General features: G+C 43.2%; 1 protein-coding gene across 5 annotated transcripts in view; it reads left to right on the top strand.

Annotated features, from left to right (window-relative positions):
* The first annotated feature begins 2,908 nt into the window (after positions 1–2,908).
* fsd1l (fibronectin type III and SPRY domain containing 1-like) overlaps positions 2,909–24,254 on the top strand; it is a 59,204-nt gene continuing 37,858 nt past the window's right edge. For 4 of the 5 annotated variants that reach the window (XM_060840824.1, XM_060840805.1, XM_060840796.1 and 1 more), the window contains exons 1-4: positions 2,909–2,998; positions 6,467–6,562; positions 10,536–10,667; positions 19,442–19,543. In XM_060840824.1, coding sequence (XP_060696807.1) covers positions 2,984–2,998; positions 6,467–6,562; positions 10,536–10,667; positions 19,442–19,543 — 345 coding nt within the window. In that variant the 5' untranslated portion in view covers positions 2,909–2,983. Of the gene's footprint in view, positions 2,999–6,466; positions 6,563–9,616; positions 9,688–10,535; positions 10,668–19,441; positions 19,544–24,254 lie in introns of those variants that run through there. The other variant, XM_060840815.1, reaches the window with a different exon arrangement.

Here is a 24,254-nt window from a genome sequence, read left to right as displayed (position 1 = left end):
TGCCCCAAGTCTTGTGCTGATCCACGATACAAAACATTCTTTCCACATCAACCTTGTCAAAGACCATTCATAATTTCATACACTTCAGTCAAGATTGCTACTTGCCTCACAGCAGTCAGGAAGAGGAATCAAATCAACACCTGTAAAACAGATGTGGAAAGGACCCAAAAGCAGTGGTTTTGGTCTTTCCAAAATTAAATGTAGGGAATTTATGCTCATTAAACATTGGAAGTCAGACACTCAACATCACAAATCACAGTCAGCAGAAGGATTGATTGATACCACATGCATAGGCTAGGTTTTGCAGGACACAGTGGATACCCTCGACACCATGTAAAAGCCAGCAGCATTAGTTTGAAGCAGTTATACTGCAGTCTAATTTGTTTGCTCCTGGGATGACCTTCATCATATATTTTTGATCTTTGGTTTTGTACTTCTCTTTGAAGACTAGGACTTTCTTTTCTGAGCTTAAAAATGTGTTGCTGGAAAAGCGCAGCAGGTCAGGCATAAGCCCCGTCGATTCTCCTTCTCCTTTGTTGCTGCCTGACCTGCTGCGCTTTTCCAGCAACACATTTTTAAGCTCTGATCCCCAGCATCTGTAGTCCTCACTTTCTCCTTTTTTTTCTGAGCCTTGTGATTCTTCCACTTTCAAAGAGGTTAAACTCCTTAATATCTCCTTTCTCACTATGCTTATGCTACCCAATATTTAGCATTCCCCCTCTTCAACCACAATATCTACATCCTTCTATTTTGTGAAGTGATGGAAAATCTTCTCTAAGAATCCTGTCCACATCTTCTAACTCCTCACACAAGTTATTTTGTTGGTCTCTAATTGGTCCTACTCCTAATTCATTAACATCATGGTTGAAGTGTTTGTGTTTTGAATTCTACATTCTCATCTATTCCCCAATAAGATGTGGTTCCCTTGCCTACCAAGAAGTTTTCTAACTCCACCTTAAAACTATTCATTGACCCTGCCGCCACTACCTGCTGAGGTAGATCAATTACCTTATTTCTGTAAGAAATGAGAATCAACTGTTGCGTGTTATCATTATTCAACTGGAGCTGACAGCAACTCCTGGAGTTTTACATTACTTCCAACTGTACTCACTGCTGTCAGTGATTTGATGCTTCTTCAGAGTTTGTGTTGATAAGGCATCTACAGCCTGCAGTCAATGGGAAGTCAATTGAATTGTTAAGAAGGCATACTCCTGACCTATTAAGCTTACTGTAAAAACCATTAAACTATAGAATCTACATAACTATGGTGAGTGGTAAAAGGAGCAACGGTGGACACTGGTGAGGCCAATTTTAGCCTATTGCGTTCAATTCTGGTCCTATAGGAATGATGTTGTTAAACTTGAAGGTGCACTAAAGATTTACAAGGATATTACCAGGACTGGGGGTTAAAGTTATTAGGAGAGGTTGGTTAGGCTGTGATATGATTCCTTGGTATATAGACGCTGAGGGGTGACCATTTTTTAAAATCACGAGGTGCATGGATCAGGTAAATAGCCAACGCCATTTTCCTAGGGTAGGGGAGTCCAAAACTAGGGGGCATAGTTTAAGGTGAGATGGGTATGATGTATAAAGCACCTGAAGGGTACCTTTTTCATGCAGAGGTGGTACACGCTGCCAGAGGAAGTGGTGGACACGGGTACAATTACATTTAAAAGATATCCAGATAGGTATATGAATAGGAAAGTTTTAGAGGCATATAGGCTAAATGATGGCAAATGGGGCTAGGTCAGATTGGGATGTCTGGTTGGCATGGATGAGTGAGACTGAAGGGTCTATTTCTGTACTGTGTGACTGTATTACTCTATATAGGAGCAGAAGTAAGTCATTCAGCCAATCAAGTCTGCTCCACCATTCAATAAGATCACAGCTGATCTAATAATCCTCAATTCCACTTTCTTGTCTTTTGCCCAGAATCTGTGATGCCCTTAAACAGGCCATTCTGCTCGAACGTGTGTTTCATTAATGCAAATTTGTTATAACGTGACTGACGAACTGGGGACACTATTTCTAAAGCGCAAACTTTTAAAGCATGTATTGGTTGTAGCGTGATTCCGGCCCTGTTAGTTGAAATGGTGCTGCCATTACATTATTTCCTTGTAACACTGGATTGCATGAGAACAGAACTACAACGTTACAGCAGTTAGCACTGTTGCCTCATGGCACCAGTGACTCGGGTTCGATTCCAGCTTCGGGCAACTGTCTCTGTGGAGTTTGCACATTCTCCCCTGGTTTCCTCCCACAGTTCAAAGATGTGCATTTTAGGTGAATTGGCCATACTAAATTACCCATAATGTTTTGGGGGGGGGATATGGGCCAAGTGCTGGCAATTTATTTAGGATATCTGGTCAGCATGGACGAGTTGGACCGAAGGTTCCCTTTCCATGCTCTAAGAAAGATTCATTACATGTGGAATGATCCACAAGTTTTTTTGTTAAACAAAGAACTGCAGAGGCTGAAAATCTGAAACGAAACAGGAATTGCTGGAGAAACTCAGCAGGTCAGGCAGCATCTGTGGAGAGAGAAAGCAGAGTCAATTAAGAGTCCAGTCACCCTCCTTCAGAACTGTATCAGGGATTTTTCTTTTCGCTTCCGCATCACGGCATTTACAATAATCATATGACGCTGCTTAGTATTATCCAAATGGCGCGGGATGGGTTTGAGTTCAATGTTCAAATCCAGCCAATTTCATTACCATCCCAATCCCGCTCTTGATCCTGGTCGGGACGGTTGGACGTCGCCAACGGCGCCTGCTGTCTCCAAGGCAACCGCACGCGGCTCTCGGCGCGCACGCACGCGCGTGACGTCACTTTCGCCCGCCCCCCCCCCCCAGCCCGACCTCCTGCGCCGCATCGTCGGTTGGCGCGCCTGCGCACTGGGCCCAGCTCGTCCGTGCGCGGTTCCCGGATCCTGGTGGCGCCGGGTGTCTCTTGTTTTCAGGGGGCGCCCGCTCTTGACCGCCTCGATGGACTCGCAGCGGGTAAGCGCCAAGGCCTGAGAGAATTGAGATCGCCCTTGGAGGAACCCTGCTGGTTTCGAGATGGAAACAGAAATTGTTGGGGAGGGGGTGGGAAGCTCAGACGATCTGGCGGGAGAAAGCAGAGTGAATGTTTTGAGTCCGGTCATCCCTTCATCAGGGACTGTTCTTTCCAAGCCTTCCTCGTTGTCTATCCACCAGCAGCGTCTTAAGCGGTAGGAAGGGTCAGGGGCTGGTCATCCCCGAGCCAGGGTGACCTAATCTCTCTCCCTCTCTGTGTCTCTTCCACTCTATCTGCTCGCCGACCCTTCCCTCAGCGACCCTCCCCCTCGCCGCAACCCCTTCCCCCACCCCTGCACCCCCTTCCCCCACCCCTGCACCCCCTTCCCCCACCCCTGCACCCCCTTCCCCCACCCCTGCACCCCCTTCCCCCACCCCTGCACCCCCTTCCCCCACCCCTGCACCCCCTTCCCCCACCCCTGCACCCCCTTCCCCCACCCCTGCACCCCCTTCCCCCACCCCTGCACCCCTTCCCCCACCCCTGCACCCCCTTCCCCCACCCCTGCACCCCCTTCCCCCACCCCTGCACCCCCTTCCCCCACCCCTGCACCCCCTTCCCCCACCCCTGCACCCCCTTCCCCCACCCCTGCACCCCCTTCCCCCATCCCTGCACCCCCTTCCCCCACCCCTGCACCCCCTTCCCCCACCCCTGCACCCCCTTCCCCCACCCCTGCACCCCCTTCCCCCACCCCTGCACCCCTTGCCGCCTCCTCTTCACCCTTTGCCACCCTCTCACCCCACTGCTTGCCCCTCTCTGACCCCCCTCGCCACCCTTTTCACATCCTTCTTCTCCCTTCCCTCTATTTCTGGTTAGTTCATTTGGGTGTATTTCAGTTTTGAATCAGTCGTGTGATTTATTTGGTTTAAATGTCTGGGTCTTATTTTTCAGTCCTCATTTTATTTGCACTGAGGATCTTAACAATCGTATGAATCCTTGACCTTTTTGTGTTCAGGTTTAGAAAGGGAATGATGGGAGTTATCCCAACATCTTGTTGCGGAGCAATGAAAATGCTGCATCACTCTGGTGTGTAAGCAATCTGCATCCATCCTCAGTGGCTTTGGCAGTCATTGGTTTAGAGGATATTAGACTTGCAGTGAGATCAGTCGTGGGAACTAATGTAGGGTGGTGGCTGAGTTGTAATCCATTTGTTGCAGTGTTGGTTTACATTGTATCATTCAGTGCTTTAAGTACTTATTTGTAAATATTTGTATCTTTGGGTTATAAAATTACTTGCATGGGAAGTGCTATTGCTCTTTTTGGAAGTAGTTAATTTGACAGATGTTTTCCAATTTTTATGATGTTTATGATCTTGTTTAGTTATTGTTCAACAACAGTCATGTCTTGAAACAGTATTAGCTTTATTTGAGTAGCATATAGCAAAGACCATTTTGATATCATAAAACATCAGATTTGAAAGGAACTCAACTTTATCTCAGCGTTTGAGCAGTCTTTTTAAAGACCTGTACCAAAGTCTAATCTATATGTAGTCTGAACCAAAAATGGAATGACTACTGTCTGATTCAACTGACAGTGACGAATGCATTTATAAGATTAATGGATTGGCAGATTGACAAATCTCTGCTCAGTATATTTGATACTGGCAAGAGTATTTGGCAGTGAGGAGCTTAGCTTTTAAGATTCAGAGGATATGATTAGACCCTCTGTTAGTTTGTTCATGTGGATTGAATTAAATTTACTTGGCTCTTGAATATTGGTGTAGGGGCCTTTATTGGTGGTATTTTTGACAGTCTATCCCATTTTTTGCATTGGGCTTTTGAAAATCTGCAGGGATGGGGTGGTAGAACTGAAAAGACTTGAGTGAGTGAGACTGGCAATACCAACGTTTTTTTTTTGAGTGAAACCTGACATCTGTATTCCAGCCATTCGTGTCCCATGCTCTCAACCAGCATGCACAAAAGCAAAACCACTTTTAAGGAGAAAAATTAAATGTAAAAGTGCATGTAAAGAGGACCAGTGAACATTCAATGAAAAAAGAATATGAACTATTTGTGTATCATGCAAAGGAGACTTGACTGCTCAATGCCTTAACTCTGTTTTTAAACCTGCTTTGGAAAATTACAATACAACTGATAAAGCAAGTGCAAACCTATGTCTAATATCACTCGCAATTCACCGAGAGTGATAATTGAGAGAAAACCAGTGGTTACAATACAGTGATTAAAACAAATCAATTGTAGTTATGCATGTCAGTGGGTTGAACCTATTTTGTTGTAGATTTTCTTTTGCACTTGATGCTTTTCTGTTAGGTCTTGTCTGTTGCCTGAATTACCCTATGGAGATTTACTTGACCTTTCTGTCATTTTAAATGCCAGGATCTAGTGACTGGTTTAGTATATAGTTTAATTAAATACTGAAGATTTAATAATTGTGAAAAGCAAATAATTGATAGGGTCAAATGTTGATTAGGAATTGTATCTTAAAACACTTTTATTTTAGCTGGAGATTGATGCATGTAAGGTACAACATAAAGGATTAATATTCAAGGTGTGGCTCATGATGTTGGATATATACATTGATAAACTGTGATTAATGCACAGGAAGCAAAGACTAAGGATAAATGTGACATTTTCAAATTGCCAGGCTGTTGCCTGTGGAGCGCCACTAGAATCGATAGTGGTATCTATTATTCATGATTTATATTAATGACTTGGAAAAAGGACTTGAGTAATATAGCTAAGTTTGCTTACAATGTAAGGTTAAGTGAAAATATAAACTGAAGTGGCTGGAAAAAGGTAAGTAAGTGAAGTGAGTAGGCATTAAGATCATAGTATAATGCGAGGTTACTCACTTTGGTAGTCAGAATGCAAATGCAGATTTGAGTTGTGAAATTTGTATATGTTAATGTTATGAGAGACTTTGTACTTGTTTGAAGAGCACAAAGTCAGGATTCAAGTGTAGGTGACAATTAGAAAGACGCATTTCTCCTTCTCTAAGGAAAGATGTAATTGTATTAGGGTCAGTTTGTGAAGGTTTATGCTTGTCTTAAGATGAGAGTCTGAGTGAAATTGGGCCTATACTTTCAGAATCTAAGAGTGAAAGGTGATTTTGTTGAAATATAGAAGATTCTGAGAAGACTTGCTAGGTTAGATACAGCTTGTATTTCCTACGTGGACAATATGGGTGAGTAGTTTCATTCCATGATTTAAAATTATGAAACTCTCACTTTGAATGCTTAGACAATCCATGCAAGACCGTCTAGTTAAAATTGACCATGTTTTAATTAAAAAGGTTGTGGAAATTGGTGAGGGCTAAGGCTTTTACATCTGCTTAACACTTGCATATATAGCATTGCATGAAAAGCTTCCAGCTCTACATCAGATATTGATATTAGTTCATAGGTAGTGATTTTTGTTTTATTTGGATGACCTATTTCTCCTCTTTTTTTATAGGAAGCATTGCAAAGAATTATCACAACACTGGCAAACAAAGATGATGAAATACAGAATTTTATTGAGACATTGAACCATACTTTAAAAAATGTTCAGGTAGTATTTTTAAGTGTATTATGCCTTTTCTCCAAAATTGCATACATGTACTCATTCAAACTTTTTTCCTGTACTCATATCCATAGTTTAATTGTCTATAAATTAGTATTTGGTTATTGCAATTCAACTTTATGCAAATCTACCCAAGTAAAGGATGATGTAGACAAATTGCTAAATAAGATTAGAGTGGTGCTGCCAAAGCACAGCAGGTCAGGCAGCATCCGAGGAGCAGGAGAATCGCCGTTTCGGGCAGGAGCCTTTCATCAGAAAGGGCTGATGAATGGCTTCTGCCCGAAGTGTCAATTTTCCTGCTCCTCGGATGTTGCCTGACATGCTGTGCTTTCCCAGCACCAGTCTAATCTTGACTCTAATCTCCAGCATCTGCAGTTCTCATTTTCACCAAATTGCCGAATAATACTTGTCAGGATGTTGCTATGTGGCACTTTGCATGGTGATAATGCTATTCAACATGATAGATGGTATTCTCATTGAAGGCAGGAGGGGGAGTCCAGAACTAGAGGGCATAGGTTTAGGGTGAGAGGGGAAAGATATAAAAGAGACCTACGGGGCAACTTTTTCACACAGAGGGTGGTACGTGTATGGAATGAGCTGCCAGAGGAAGTGGTGGAGGCTGGTACAATTGCGACATTTGAGAGGCATTTGGATGGGTATGTGAATAGAAAGGGTTTGGAAGGATATGGGCCGAGTGCTGGCAGGTGGGACTAGATTGGGTTGGGATACCTGGTTGGGTTGGACCGAAGGGTCTGTTTCCATGCTGACAATCTCTATGACTGTGCGGTGGTCATTCTTACCAATAGCCATGGATAGATGCACCTGCATCTGGCAGATTGATTAGGATGAGGTAAGGTAATCTTTTTTTTCTGTAGTTGAATCCCTCATCACCTGCCCTAGCCTGAGATGAGCAGCTATGTCCTTTAGGACCCAACAAGTTTGATTGGCGGTGCTGTTGCTGAATCACTCCTTGGTGATGGACATTGAAATCCCACACCAGAGGACATTTTGCACCCCTGCTTCCCTCAGTACTTGATGTTCTTTAACATAGAAGAACATTGATTCATCAACTGAGGGAGGACGGTACGTTGCAATCGGGAGATTTCCTTGCTCTGTTTAACTTGAAGCCATGAGACTTCATGGTCTTTGGGACTCAATGTTGAAGACTCGCAGAGCAATTCCTTCCCCATTGTATACCACTGTGCTGTCACCTCTGCTGGGTCTGTCCTACCAGTGGGAAATATCCCAGGATGGTGATGGTGGTGTCTGGCCTATTGTCTGGAAGGTTTGGGGGTTCTTGTGGTGCCATGGTAGTGTTCCTAAGTTTAAACCAGTAGACCTTGGTTGAAGTCCTAGAGTTGTGTCATAAGACATCTGAACAGGCAAATATCTATCATGTGCCTCAGGAATTCATAAATGAACAATAATCATGTTGGGGAGAAGATTTTCTGAATAAACTACGGGTCAACTAATTTTCATGAAATGAATGCCTTGTCATGTTCCATGCCAAGATTCTTTTATGCTTTCCTCAGAGCAGGTTGACTCAAGGTAAGTATTTCATGAGAAGTGAAAGGATGTGGTTTGAAATGGCTTACTCTAGCTAGTTCACATGAATTACAAATATTTTACCTGAGCACATTCCTTAATCTTCATCACTTAATGAAATAGGGAAGTGCATCAACAGTTCATGGCCAAAATGTGTAAAGTACATGCACTTAATACTGCGCAACTAAAGGAGTCATCTAATGAATTGATCAAAGGACTAAAATATATTGTGCTTAGTTGATTCACAAGAGTTTTTACAATACCGGAGGCGATTCAGCCCATTTTGTCTGCTCTGGTTGTCTGAGTATTTTGGCTTAGCCTCAATTTCTTGCTGTTTCCCTGTAACCCTGTATGTGGTTTCTATTTAAATATTAATCCATTGTCCCCTTGAATGCTGCAGTTGAAACTGTTGCCAATACATTTCCAGGCAGTGCTTTCCAGACCCTTACTACTTGTATGAAAAAGCTTTTATTCTCCTCTTGTATTTGCTGCTTTTTAAAAAAAAATTCAAATCCTTTGGTTTGAGTCCTGTTGTGAGCAAAAACAGTTTCTTCTTACCTACATTATCTGCACCCCTCATGACATTTTATACCTCTATCAGGTCTCCTCATGCATGACCTTTTCTCTAAGGAAAAAAGTGCCAATTTTTCCAAACTATCCTCAGAGTTTAAATTTTTCATGTTGGAACCCTTCTCAAGAACCTCTGCTATATACTCTCTCATGTATTCAAAGTCTTTTCTACAGTGTGCACCAGAACTTGTTGATATCTTTTTTCTTCTTTGTGTCGTAGTATGTCATGTATTATTTAGAGGATCATGCCTATTTGCTTTGGGCTGTTCACATGATACTCCAAGTCACAACTGAAGCACCAGTTGATTGTTTCTTGGGAATCCCATGAATTCTTCTGTCATTAGTTGTTTCATTTTTGACTACTGTGAAAGAAAGTGAAGACTTGTCATTATATTGTACTCATCAGTTGTATTGATGCTGTGACTAGTGTCTGGAATATTCAAAATTTAGCATCATTGAGTATTCTATTATGTTACTATTGAATGCTCCAATTCTTCAATGAAGACTACATGCCCAGAAATTTTCCAGGGCAAACAGTCAACGAATCCAATGGATTCTCTTCTTGAGAACCAAACATCAGTTGGAGCTGGTTGCCTGCCCATCTAAGACACCAGCCAATATCTCAAATGCTGATCCAACAATCTCCAATCTGAAAACTGTCAATCTTTGATACAATATATTAAAATTTATGTTGCATTCTTCCATGCATTTAACCAGTTGTTAACTCCAGCCTAAGAAAGCTGCACGGTGCTTCAGGAAACTAACAGACCACCTTTTTTTTTGTAGATTTCATTAAGGATCTCTCTTGAAAAATCCAAATTTTTTTCAGTTCAATTAGTAATAGTTTATCTCTCAAAATACTTTTGATTTTAATTCTTGTAGGAAGTGACAATATCAAGACCAATTCTTATTTGTTTTCTTTGACAGTATTGTAACCCATGTCTACGTAACCACTTCATTCATCTGCTGGTGATGTGGCTCCATCTCTGGAAATGAGGGTAATCTACTCTCATGATTTAAATTTTCTGTTGTTCCATTTTCCATAATGGCAACTAATCCTTTGGCTATTTCTGTACATGTTCAAGCAGACTGAGCTTCAGGGGGTTTACCTTCACAATTCATAATGCAAATGTGATGCAACTCCATGAATATGAGATTGTAGTCAGACTTGCTGTAAAGTTCCTCTCTAGTCTCCCTTTTAAATTGCTGTTATTCCCATTTCTTTCATAATCTGAAATTTGAGTTTGGTCTGGAAATTAAGAGCTTCCATGATTCATTAATCTCATTCACCAAATAATCATTGTCCAGTGTTGTCCACAACATTCCAGCTGATGCCTAAACTGTGGTTAATAGTCTAGCATGGGTACAGTTATTGTGTTCTTTTCCTCACCACATCATGTTTGCCACATCACATTTAAGAATTTGTGTATGGGCTTCAACTTGTGATTTCATATTTTCAAAATTGTCACGTTTAGCATACAGTCTTCTCACATTCTCCCCATTTTCTCCCCTCCCACCCCCATGTGTGCTTCATTTAATATTTCTCAATGTTTAAGTCTATATGCATTACTTATTTCACCATTCTGTCATCCTGAAATCCATGAATTGCTGTATATCTTTCTTTCAAAGACTGGTCAAAGCATTTTGAAATGAATTGAGTATAGAAGCTAATACGAATTGATTATGTACAAGCAAAAGAAACATTAGTCTTTTAGTATCTCTTTCTTTCTGGATTGTTTTATTTGCTGATACCAAAATTTGATTGTGACTTCTGTTTTGTTTAATGTGCTAATTCAGCATATGTGTAAGTTTAAAAAGTTGTTTTTTACTCACGTTTTTCATGCAGGTCAATACCACCAAAGTGATGATTGACTTAGAAGAGGAGTTCGGTGCTCTTCAGGCTACTCTGGATGAGATGAAAGCTAGTATGGTGAACAAAATTAAACAGGAACAAGCATACAAAAGCCAAGAACTCCAGGTAAAAGCTGTTCTTCAAGACAGACTTTTTGTTTTGTTTTTTTTTCATGGTCTGGGAATGTCCAGAATAATTTATATCTGTATATTTGTGTTTATTTGAAACCAAATTAATAATTTCAAACTGCTAATTTTTCTGGCTACCCAAAATTCTAACATTGATTTGAACTCAGAATACGTCCTTGACTTAGAGTAATAGAGATGTACAGCATGGAAACAGACCCTTTGGTCCAATTTGTCTGTTCTGACCAGATATCCTAAATTAACATAACCCCATTGGCCAGCATTTAGCTCATCCCATTAAACCCTACTTTTTATATACTAATCCAGATGCCTTTTAAATGTTGTAATTGTACTAGTCTTCACCATCACCTCTGATCTTGTGAACTCTTTTCATTACTTTGGTACCAATGACATAATTCATGTGGTTTTGGCTTCTGTGTAAATTCAGTGTTTGAAGTGGCAACACTCCGTATTCCATGCTCTGTGGCAATACTGTCTACTTTGAAGATTTCTGAGGGAAAAAAACAAAAGTTGCTGAATATTTAAATGGATACCAAGTATTTAAAGTCATTGTAGTCCTACCAGACCATACTGGTGACTGGTGATGGTTTATGCTGAGGGTCACCGCATCTCAGGTGAGGGGAGTGATTGCGAAGGCAAGTCTTTTGTGCTAGAGTGGGAATTGAACTCACACTGTTAGCCTCACAAACCAGCTGTCCAGCTAACTGATCCCCAAATGACTACAACTGTGTAGTGCATAGTGCATGTGGCTCCCGCACTTCATATCAAACCTCTAGTCTGCTGCTGTTTATTTCCAGAATATTCCCTGGTTAAGGGCTCATTATTCTATCAAATCTCCCCTGGTGGAGGTAGGGGTAGCCCAAAAAACCACAGATGATGAAATCAGAAACAAACAAGTTGCTAGAAAACTTCAGCAGGTCTGCCTGCATCTGGCATCAGAGAAAGCAATTTGGGGTCCAGTGACCAAAATATGGTTTCTGTACAGAAATGCTCCCACACATGAGTTTTACCACCAATTATTGTTCTTGTTTCTTTGGAAAATGTTTGGTAAAATAGCTGGTCTAAAATAATCGTGCTGTATATTGAATGAGCTAACTGTGAAGGCCAGTGAGAGAAAGATGTTATTAAACTGGAAGGGATGCAAAAAATATTTACCAAGATGTGAACTGAAGTTGGAAGGTTTGCGTTATTAGGAGATTCTCGACCTCTTTCCTTGGACGCGGTTGGGTGATCTTATAGAGTTCATAAAATCCTGAGAGTCATAGATAAGATGAATAGCCAAGGTCTTTTGCCCAGGATAGGGGAATCCAAACTATTGGGTATAGGTTTAAGATGAGAAGGGAAAGATGTAAAAGGGGCCTGAGAGGCAAATCTTTCACACAGGGAGTTGTATTTATGGAATGAGCTTCCAGAGGAAGTGGGCGAAACAGGTACAATTAGAACATTTAAAAGACATTTGGAAAGATTTAGAGGGATACAGGCCACATGTAGATAAATGGGACTAGTTTAATTTGGGAAACCCTGGTTAGCATGGACAAATTGGGCTGAAGGGTCTGTTTCTGTGATGTATGACTCTGCAAGATATATGAAGTGTACAAAAATAATCTTGCATCCTTCAAACCATTTCAGTAAAACCAGTGATTCTTCAGGCTTCAGATTCAGATGCAAGTAAAGCAGGAAAAGAAGTAAACTGGCCTGTCACATACAAGGGGAAAAGATTCAGCTAGGAATTTTGCACATGTTGGGAGACTGTACCTGAGCTAGGTTTACATGTGACGTACTGTCTACATCAAAACAATGTATGTCAATAGCAGAGTCAGCATGTTTTTGCTAGCATCTGTCAGATCATGAGTGCAGTGTACTTTGGAACAATCTATTAATGTTCACTGACTTTCATTTGTCACAAATGCTTGTTACCAAACATGATGAGTTCACAAATTTGCACAGCATTATTTTGCAAGGCTGTAATGCTGGGCTTGAAACCTGCGATTTCTAATATTAAGCATTCCAGTATTACTCTGACATTTCCAAAATTGAATTCAAGAAATCATTTGTTGTTTTTCCTGATGCCTGTCTGCAATCTTCAGCTATCTATTTTTTTTGTTAAAAACCTGAGTGGTTCTTGTGCCACTCAAGGAATGGGATCGAATGTAGAAGCAAATTACTGCAGATGTTGGACTCTGTACTGGAAACAAAAAATGCTGAAAATTACAACAGGTCGTGCAGCAGGAGAGAGGGCAAGCTAATATTTTGAGTCTAGGTGGTTTTGGAGTCTAGACAGTTATTTTTTTGTTTTCAAGGGATGGGAATTGTCTGATCTGGATAGGCCCGAACAATCTTGGCATTGTCAAACCCACAAAGTGCTGCTCACTAGAAATGCCTAAGAGTTAGGGTAAAAAGTGAGGTCTGCAGATGCTGGAGATCAGAGCTGAAAATGTGTTGCTGGTTAAAGCACAACAGGTTAGGCAGCATCCAAGGAACAGGAAATTCGACGTTTCGGGCCAGAGCCCTTCATCAGGCTCTGGCCCGAAACGTCGAATTTCCTGTTCCTTGGATGCTGCCTAACCTGCTGTGCTTTAACCAGCAACACATGCCTAAGAGTTAGCCCATGGACTAATTAGGCATTAGGCATCTCAATTCTATCAATCAGTTAACATTTCAGATACTATTACAATGCTAGTACATATGCTAATTTCTTTTCCAATCCATTGGATCCCCTCATGTCACCACCTTTCCTATCTAGCAAAAGTATGGTACAGTGGTGAGCATTTGATGCGAATAAGCCAATGAGCAATGTGGTGAATAATTCCACAGATTTGCTACTTTGAGAAAAGAAATTTGTTTTCCTTTCTGCCTTTAAATAGGCAACCATTTACTCTGACATTGTGACCTCTGGTCCCAGACTCTTCCACAAGGATGAAAAATTATGCATAGTTACTCAGTCAAGTTTCCTAAGAAATAAAGTTGTTAATTGTTCAAATAGCTCTTGGCCTCTTGAATTTTCACATTACTGCATGGGATAAATCTTTTGTGTTGCTGGTTTAAATTAAGCAGTGAGGTTTATCCCATGTCGTAACAGTATATTTAGAGAATCTCTTGCTGTCTGTCTTGGTATTAGTTGCAAGTTTACCCTCAAAGTTTGTTTTCTTCCTCGTTATTAATTTTTGGTCATCTTAGTTTTTAAAACTTTTCCAACCCTCTTGTCTGCCACATTTTACGGTAATTTGATGGTGTTCTGAATTTCCCTGGTTAACTGTGGTCGACTCATCCCCTTCCTAGAATCCTCCTTTCTTAGGGAACTTCTCCAGGGATCTTTTGCACTCAACATATTAACTTTGTTTTTCTATCCACAGATACTACCAGATCTCTTGACTTTCTCAGTCACTTTGTTTTTGTTTCAGATTTCCAGCACTCCTTGATTTTATTATTGTAAAGACAACCAGATTGACACTTTAGAAGTGTTCTGTAAAAGACAATCTCAAAAACCGTTAAGCATTGTTAACCAAATTGTCTTTGAGTATTAAGGCATGATGAAGCCAAATGAATTTTTAGACAAATTTGAGGTGAAGATTCTTTCCTAAATATTGAGTGCAGCATTTTGAGAAGCAAGTTGAGGTTGACCTCTTTTGGACAACTTACAGTATGGTATAAACCAGGTCAATGGATTATAAGTATGACCTTGCCATATCTGATGGACTGCTGTTTGGAGTTGTTAGGGTTTGAGGAGGACTTAAACACTGTTCACACAAACTGAAAATGGCAACAATGTCATTTTGTATGTAGACTTCTCTTTCTATATTTCATTGAAACATAGAAATTGGGAGTAACGGTAGGCCCTTCAAACATGCCCTCCACCGCATCTCCTCCACTTCCCGCTCCTCCGCCCTTGAGCCCCGCTCCTCCAACCGCCACCAAGACAGAACCCCACTGGTTCTCACCTACCACCCCACCAACGTCCGTATACAGCGTATCATCCGCCGTCATTTCCGCCACCTCCAAATGGACCCCACCACCAGGGATATATTTCCCTCCCCTCCCCTATCAGCGTTCCGCAAAGACCACTCCCTTCGTGACTCCCTCGTCAGGTCACATCCCCCACTAACCCAACCTTCACTCCCGGCATCTTCCCCTGCAACCACAGAAAATGTAAAATTGCGCCCACACCTCCTCCCTTACTTCTCTCCAAGGCCCCAAGGGATCCTTCCATATCCGCCACAAATTCACCTGCACCTCCACACACATCATCTATTGCATCCGCTGCAACCGATGTGGCCTCCTCTATATTGGGGAGACAGGCCGCCTACTTGCGGAACGCTTCAGGGAACACCTCTGGGATGCCCGGACCAACCAACCCAACCACCCCGTGGCTCAACACTTTAACTCTCCCTCCCACTCCTTGGACTCCTCCATCGGCAGAACATAACAACACGACGGTTGGAGGGAGAGCGCCTCATCTTCCGCCTGGGAACCCTCCAACCACAAGGAATGAACTCAGATTTCTCCAGTTTCCTCATTTCCCCTCCCCCCACCTTGTCTCAGTCGGTTCCCTCAACTCAGCACCGCCCTCCTAACCTGCAATCTTCTTCCTGACCTCTCCGCCCCCACCCCACTCCGGCCTATCACCCTCACCTTGACCTCCTTCCACCTATCACATCTCCATCGCCTCTCCCCCAAGTCCCTCCTCCCTACCTTTTATCTGAGCCTGCCTGGCACCCTCTCCTCATTCCTGATGAAGGGCTCTGGCCCGAAATGTCGAATTTCCTGTTCCTTGGATGCTGCCTAACCTGCTGTGCTTTAACCAGCAACACATTTTCAACTGTGATCTCCAGCATCTGCAGACCTCACTTTTTACTCGAAGATTTTAACCTACTGCGAATCCTCTTGCAAAGATGGCTTCCTTGAAGAAGCTCTCCTCCTCCCTCTACAAGGATTTCAGTGAGTCTCTCTCTCACTGCACCCCCCAGGTCATCTCCTCTGCACAGAAGCTCTTCAGCCACGTTCTCAAACAGATTCGCTACCACAGCCACATCTCCTTTCTCAGCACCTGCCTATGGAACTGACTGATCCCGCACGGTCTCCGGACTACATTCCAACCAACAAAATTTGGACCCAACCAGGACAACCTATACCTGCAACAAATCCGAAGCCTCCAGCAACAGACCTCCTTCGGGATCCTCCGCTCCACCCTTGCAGCCATGCGTCACTACCTACATTCCCTGCAATCAGCCCTACAACACTCTCTCAAACTTGTAAAGGACCTCTACTGTTCTTCATCTACAGAAGAACCCATACACTAAACAAACAGTTCTTCCTAGCCATATCAGAAATTAAAGACAGTAAGTACCGAAAACTTTCATGTACTTACCCCCACTTTCGTGATTCCTCAACGTTTCCAGAATCTTCTACCAGCCTCCATAATATGTCGGACGGATTTACACACGCGGCCGCTACAGCGCCCGCAGCACCAACGGCCGCCGGCGGCCGTGACGTCACTTCCGCCCCCACCGACCACGGAGCCTCCGTGATCGCCGCCCAAACAACTGCCCCGGCGATCTCCGCACAGACAACCACTTCCACAATTGCCGACGGACTCGCGACCCCCGCGGCTACTGGGAATGACAACGGTTCTTTCGTCGCCACAACCATTTCCGCCCCTTCGGTTGCCGTCGCCGCAGCCACTTCCACCCCCACTGACATCACTAACCTGCACGACCACAACGCCTCAGGTGTCTCTGCCCCCACGCCGTCTTTCGTCACTACACGTAACCCCGCCCTCACGCAAACCTTCGTCACCACGCGTAACCCCGTCCCCACGCCGACTTTCGCCACCACACGTAACCCCGCCCCCACGCTTACTTCCATCACCACGCATGACCCCGCCCCCACGCTTAACCCCACCCCCACACCAAGCTTTGTCACCACGTCTAACCCCGCCCCACGTCGATCTCTGTTCCCGCCCCCACCCCCAGCTCCAGTCCCACACCAGGTCCTAGCTCCCAACCTTGCCGGATCTTCACCATCCCTCCAGACCTCCCCCTCTCTGAGGATGAAAGATCAGTCCTCAGCAGAGGCCTCATCTTCATTCCCCTACACCCTCGAATCAATGAGTTCAACACACCGGCGAGATATTGAACAATTCTTCCACCGCCTTCGCCTCCGTGCCTACTTTTACAACCAAGACTCCCGCCCACCCCCTGAGGACCCCTTCTCCCGCCTCCAACACACCCCATCCACCTGGACACCCCGTGCTGGCCTCTTACCTGCCCTCGATCTATTTATAGCCAACTGCCGCTGCGACATTAACCGACTCAACCTGTCCACCCCTCTCCCCCACTCCAACCTCTCACCCTCAGAACGTGCAGCCCTCCCACTCCCTCCGCTCCAACCCCAACCTCACCATCAAACCGGCAGACAAGGGAGGCGCGGTAGTAGTTTGGCGCACCGACCTTTATACCGCTGAGGCCAAACGCCAGCTCGCGGACGCCTCCTCTTATTGCCCCCTTGACCATGACCCCACCTCCCACCACCAAACCATCATCTCCCAGACCATCCATAACCTCATCACCTCAGGGGAACTCCCATCTACCGCCTCCAACCTCACAGTCCCACAACCCCGCACCGCCCACTTCTACCTCCTGCCCAAAATCCACAAACCTGACTGCCCCGGCCGACCCATTGTCTCAGCCTGCTCCTGCCCCACCGAACTCATCTCCGTGTACCTCGACACGGTTCTGTCCCCTTCAGTCCAAGAACTCCCCACCTACGTTCGGGACACCACCTACGCCCTCCACCTCCTCCATGATTTTCGCTTCCCCGGTCCCCAATGCCTTATCTTCACGATGGACATCCAGTCCCTATACACCTCCATCCCGCATCACAAAGGACTCAAAGCCCTCCGCTTCTTCCTTTCCCGCCGCACCAACCAGTACCCCTCCACTGACACCCTCCTTCGACTGACTAAACTGGTCCTCACCCTGAATAACTTCTCTTTTCAATTCTCCCACTTCCTCCAAACTAAAGGAGTTGCCATGGGCACCCGCATGGGCCCCAGCTATGCCTGTCTCTTCGTAGGATATGTGGAACAGTCCATCTTCCGCAACTACACTGGCACCACCCCCCACCTTTTCCTCCGCTACATCGATGACTGTATCGGCGCTGCCTTGTGCTCCCACGAGGAGGTTGAACAGTTCATCAACTTTACCAACACCTTCCATCCCAACCTCAAATTCACCTGGACTGTCTCAGACTCCTCCCTCCCCTTCCTAGACCTTTCTATTTCTATCTCGGGCAACCGACTCAACACAGACATCTACTATAAACCGACTGACTCCCACAGCTACCTGGACTACACCTCCTCCCACCCTGCCCCCTGTAAAAACGCCATCCCATATTCCCAATTCCTTCGTCTCCGCCGCATCTGCTCCCAGGAGGATCAGTTCCAATACCGTACAGCCCAGATGGCCTCCTTCTTCAAGGACCGCAGATTCCCCCCAGACGTGATCGACGATGCCCTCCACCGCATCTCCTCCACTTCCCGCTCCTCCAACTGCCACCAAGACAGAACCCCACTGGTTCTCACCTACCATCCCACCAAACTCCGTATACAGCGTATCATCCACTGTCATTTCCACCACCTCCAAACGGACCCCACCACCAGGGATATATTTCCCTCCTCTCCCCTATCAGCGTTCCGCAAGGACCACTCCCTTCCTGACTCCCTCGTCAGGTCCACACCCCCCACTAACCCAACCTCCACTCCCGGCACCTTCCCCTGCAACCCAACCACCCCGTGGCTCAACACTTTAACTCTCCCTCCCACTCCACTGAGGACATGCAGGTCCTTGGACTCCTCCATCAGCAGAACATAACAACACGACGGTTGGAGGAAGAGCGCCTCATCTTCCGCCTGGGAACCCTCCAACCACAAGGAATGAACTCAGATTTCTCCAGTTTCCTCATTTCCCTTCCCCCCCCCCCACCTTGTCTCAGTCGGTTCCCTCAACTCAGCACCGCCCTCCTAACCTGCAATTGAATTCTTAAACATATCATTTATGTTTTTCTTGTCCATAATGCTGTGATTTTAATTAACTTATCTTTGGAATTGTACCTCAAGCAGCACTGACCGTATTGGTCTTCGAGCCTTGCCACCAGACTCTGGGCTTTCCTTCAGATCTTTTTAAATTTGTAGTGGCTAAATATCATTCAAACATTGAACACCATTCCCTTGGTAAGAAATTAAAGTAATTGATCTGCAGTTGAAATCTTGCAGGTGGGATTGACACCATATTCATTGAATTGCTTTGAAAAAACCACATTGGCTGTTGGTTTGATTTTTCTTGTGTTTAGTACAGAGATGAATGGCAATTTTGTGAATTGAGACATTAAACTAACCTTTACCTTTAAGGCTGAAAACATGACATGGTAATCCCCTTATTTGTTTGCTGTGGAGATAAGGCCTAAAGGGTAATTTGTTTTTCTGTGTTGAGTGATTAGATAACCAAAAATATGTCTACTTTTGTTTAACTGAAATGACGAAGAATTGGAACTACTGCAATTTAAGTACTTTATTTTCTTGTTAGTTTGTTTTGTATTCTGTTGAAATTTTGGTTCTTATAACTTTACTAGAATGCATGTATGACTAGCATCCCTCAATTTGTTAGTTCAAAACCATCTTGAGTGTGAAAATGCAATTTGTGATATGTAATTATATTGAACACATATGGCTAATTGTGCAATTTTTTTTTATTTCATCAGAACCAGTTGACCATATGCAACAATGCTTTGGAAAGTTCAGAGGAACTGCTAGATTATGCAAATCGGACATTAAGCACCAATGACCCTGAAGCTTTTACGAAGGTATGATTTTTGGCTTTGCATGGAAGCATTCTTTTTTCAAGAATGAAACATTTGAGATTGGTGAAAATGACCGACAAGATAGTGCAAAATCATGTAAGATAATGTAATTTATTTTACAAGTATGCCTCCATTAAGATGTGCCTGGTCGATTTCCACCTTATCCATTTGAATGGTAACAGCTGTTTCTTTCAGTGTTGGGGCTAACTTGCTGTATTGTGGGGAGTGCGGCTGTTGCACTGTTCTAATTTTAGGTGAATTTGGAAAATTACTTACACACTTAATGGTAAGGTCCTAGGGAGTGTTGCTAAACAAAGAGATCTTGGAATGCAGGTTCAAAGCTCCTTGAAAGTAGAGTTGCAGGTAGATAGGATAGTGACGAAGGCATTTGGTATGTTTTCCTTTATTAGTCAGAGTAGTGAGTACAGGAATTGGAAGTGAGTACATGTTGCAGCAGTACAGACATTGGTTAGGCCATTTTTGGAATATTGCGTGCAATTCTGATCTTCCTATCAGAAGGATGTTGTGAAACTTGGAAATGATTTACAAGGATGTTGCCAGGATTGGATGATTCATCTATAAAGAGAAGTTGAATAGGCTGGCGCTGTTTTCCCTGGAGTGTAGAAGGTCACCCCTCAGCCTCCTAAAGGCTAATAAAATCATGAGGGCGTGGATAAGATAAATAGACGAACTCTGTTCCCCGGGGTGGGGGAGTCTAGAACTAGAGGGCATAGGTTTAGGGTGAGAAGGGGAAGGTATAGAAAAGATCTAAGGGGCAACTTTTTTATGCAGATGGGTGGTACTTGTATGGAATGAGCTGCCAGAGGAAGTGGTGGAGGCTAGTACAATTGCAACATTTAATAGGCAGCTGGATGGGTACATGAATAGGAAGGGTTTGGAGGGATATGGGCTGGGTACTGGCAAGTGGGACGAGATTAGGTTGGGATATCTGGTCGGCATGGACGAGTTGGACTGAAGGATCTGTTTCCGTGCTGTACAGCTCTATGACTCTAGAGACTGAAAGCTGTATTTCTCCGTAAGCTGAGGGGGAAAGAGCTTCACTAGGAAGTACTCCTGCTAATCATTAATTGCAAGCAAAATGCTGGAATATGTTCCCAAGTTCTGAATAATGCAAGGCTCATCTACAGCATGTGGTCATGAATGTAAAATGCAGCTCCTATATCATTACATATAGAGACATTGGTTCAAAGGAATATGTATGTTTGAATATTTCATATTTGCCCCTGAAATAATGGTTGACCTTTTTGAATAAATTCTGGGATGTTGGCAAACGTTTCTTACCAGCTAAAGCTTAGCTGTACTGGCTTGATTGAGTAATCTTGATTAGCTTCTATGTGTACTTTTCTTTATAACTTCTGGGAATTGCTTCAAAAGGCAGACTTCAATCGTCTCCTGTTTCTTATTTGACTTGTTTCCAATGAAGAATGCCCTGGACTAAAATCTGACAATTTGCCTTAAAAAAAAGTCTTATGGTAACAATACGTGGAGCTCCTCTGTCAGCTGTCAGTTCACACATGAAGTGAGTCTACGAATGGAAGTTGGAGTTTGACCAAACAGAAAATTTGTGAAAGTAGAAATATTGGAATAAAATGGTTTTGTTAGAATGTGATTTAGAAAATTTAGGTTTATTGTTGTATGAGGAGAAGCTGACGTCACCATTCATTGTTTCTGAGACATTTCTTTCTGGATTGCAGGTGATAAATCGCGTGCAGTAGGTCTTTGTCCATCTCCCTTGTACTGGAGGCATGGTTCTTGGGTCTGAGGGTATGAGAGACTTTCAGGCATGTATGATGTATTTACAAAACTCTCTGTATTCTCCTCCTGAAGCGTTCAAGATGTTTACAACCAAGGAGAAAATGTAACTGGGTGACATTGCAACACAATTCTAAAGTGCCCATGGGTTCCTCATGGATCTTGTCTGTGGGAAACTAGATTAAATTTGAAGGTTAAAGTACATCTATGCTTCATGTTCAGTAGTTTGTTTTTGGAGATTAAAAAAACCACATCTATTCATCACACTTTTACCAATTGGTAATCACATCAGCCTGAACAGGGTGCCTACAGGAGTTTACATAGAAATCCTTAGCTTCTGTGTCTAATTTGAAGCTGAATAAGACAGACAGAACCTTCGTCTCCTCATTTAAATGGTTGTTAACAATTTGTATGATGTATAGGCTTTTACTCCAAACTAGGAAATGTTTAACTTGCCATAGGTGTGGATTGCTTTGCAGGATCTCTATTATTTGTTATGTGGATATCTGTGGTTACACCCGCATTTATTGCCTATCTCTTAATGTTAGGTTAGATTAGATTACTTAGTGTTGAAACAGGCCCCTCGGCCCAGCAAGTCCACACCGACCAGCCGAAGCGCACCAACCCAGACCTATTCCCCTATGTTTACCCCTGCACCTGACACTACGGGCAATTTAGCATGGCCAATTCACCTGATCTGCACATTTTTGGATTGTGGAAGGAAACCCATGCAGACACGGGGAGAATCTGCAAACTCCACACAGTCAGTTGCCTAAGGCAGCAATTGAACCCGGGTCTCTGGTGCTATGAGGCAGCAGTGCTGACCAGTGTGCCACCGTGCCCATGTTCTGGAGCAGGGTAATGATAAGGTACTTATTTGAACCACTGCACATTTCTCTTGTGGTGTAAGTGCATCTACAAGTGCTGTCAGGAAGGGCATACTAGCATTTTGAGCCAAAAATAATGAAAGAATTGTGATATAGTTCTAAGTCAGGGTGGTGTGTTTTGGAGAGAAAATAGAATGTTATTCGCTTATCTGCTTGGCTTGTCCTTTGAGGTGGCAGATGTCACAGGTTTTAAAGATACAGTCAAAGGAACTCCCTCAATTAACTATTTTAAAACATCATTCCCATCATATGCATACCTCTCACAAGGCCAACATTTATTTACCATCCCTAGCTTCCCTTGAAGATAGTAGTCAACTGCTGTCTTAAGTTGTTGCAGTCCCTGTGAAGATTCGAGCATAAACCCATTTGATGTTTGCCTAAGTCAGGATTGTGTTGTACTTCAGAAGGAACTTAGAAATAAGTGTTACCATTCATCTGCAGTTTTGTGCTTTGTGAAGTTGTAAATTTGATACTTGCTGTTGAGGATCCCTTCAAAGTTTCTACAGTGTTTATTGCAGTCATACTGTACAATTGGTTCTTGTGTTTGGGATTGCACCCAGCCAGAAAAGTGAAGGGAATTCCATCATGCTTTTAATTTGTGCCTTGTATGCAGGTATGCCTTGTATGCAGCTTGTATGCTATCAGTTGCATTTTATTTGCACTGGTGTCATGGTGAAACAAACTTCTGCTTTTTATGGGGAAAAATATATTTTGAATATAAATCCAGTGTATGTTAATTGAGTGGTTTTTGCATTAAAACTCCACTCTATAGTCTTGCATTTAATTTAAGGTATCACTCTAATGCCATAGTGAGGAGGTGTTGCATTGTTTCAGGATTAGGTTTTTTAAGCATTCAAACAGAGGTCCTGTCTGTTCTTCCAGATGAATGTGAAAGATCTTTGTAACAATATTTGAACAGTATCTCAAATAAATCATATGCATCCGGCTCCAAAATGATCAAATAATGAGGATCGGAAGAGCCGAACAAAATCCTCAAAACCTGATGATATAAATTTGTTTTTCCTCCTCCAATCTTGTAGTTTTTCCAAATGAATCTTCTCCCTCACTTCTGCAAGGATTCACTAAAATCTTCTGATTTTTGTTTGTGGGATTGTGCGCTGTTCAGTTTTGGCTACCATGTTTTTCTCTAGGTAAAATGATTAGCTTTTAATCATTTAGCTTCTCCCATTTGCCTTCATGTGCATATGCTGTTAAGATCATTAATCCAGTTTAATATCATTGCTTGATGGGGATCAATTGAATAAACATTAAGTTTATGTTCTAACTCTGGCACTACTTTTGTAAGAATTTGCCTGGATAGATTGATAAAAGATTCCCCTTTTCTGGTTAAGTGTTGAACTTTACACAAATGTAGCGATGGGGAAGTAACCGAGAGAGGCCAATCTTAAGAGCATCCAAAGTCAATCAGTTGAGAAATGGTTAAGACATATGTGCATACACAACAAAGACAAATGGAGGGGTTGGGAAGAAAGAATATGATGAGTGGAGGGAAGAATTAGGAAAGCAGTTCAGTGGTTCTGTCCTAAGGATTTTCTCAGATACATCTTGTGCTAATTAGAATGCAGTTTCTTGGTTTTTCTTTGGATGCTTCCTCTTGTTTGTGAGAGGTGCAGGGTGACTGATTCGCACTTATAAAGTCTCTGATTTATTAATCAGAAGTCACAGGTTACAGCAACTGCTGGAGGAAAAAGATGAACTGGTTTTCTTCAAGCTTTCAGAGGTATTTACTGCAGCAAACAGTTCCTGAACTTGCAGAGATCTGATGACTTCTCATCTATCACGTTTGGAGGCCAAGCTGTTCGGTTCCCAGGGAACCAATCACATAATTATTGGCAGGCAGAAGGCCATAGTCATTGCTTGATGGGGATCAATTGGTAGTTCACAGACCAATCAGCTACTTATTGTTGGCTGAATGTCCATTTGTGCATAGCCCTTGGCTCCAGCAAAAACTCCATGACTTAGCATCACAGGAATGTGCAGCACAGAAACAGACCCCTTGGTCCAATTCGTCCATGCCAACCAGATATCCCAAC

Source organism: Hemiscyllium ocellatum, chromosome 2, assembly GCF_020745735.1.
Source record: "Hemiscyllium ocellatum isolate sHemOce1 chromosome 2, sHemOce1.pat.X.cur, whole genome shotgun sequence".
NCBI lineage: Eukaryota > Metazoa > Chordata > Chondrichthyes > Orectolobiformes > Hemiscylliidae > Hemiscyllium > Hemiscyllium ocellatum.
The sequence above is the reverse complement of the archived record's forward strand: the minus strand, read 5'-3'. Positions and strand labels throughout refer to the sequence as shown.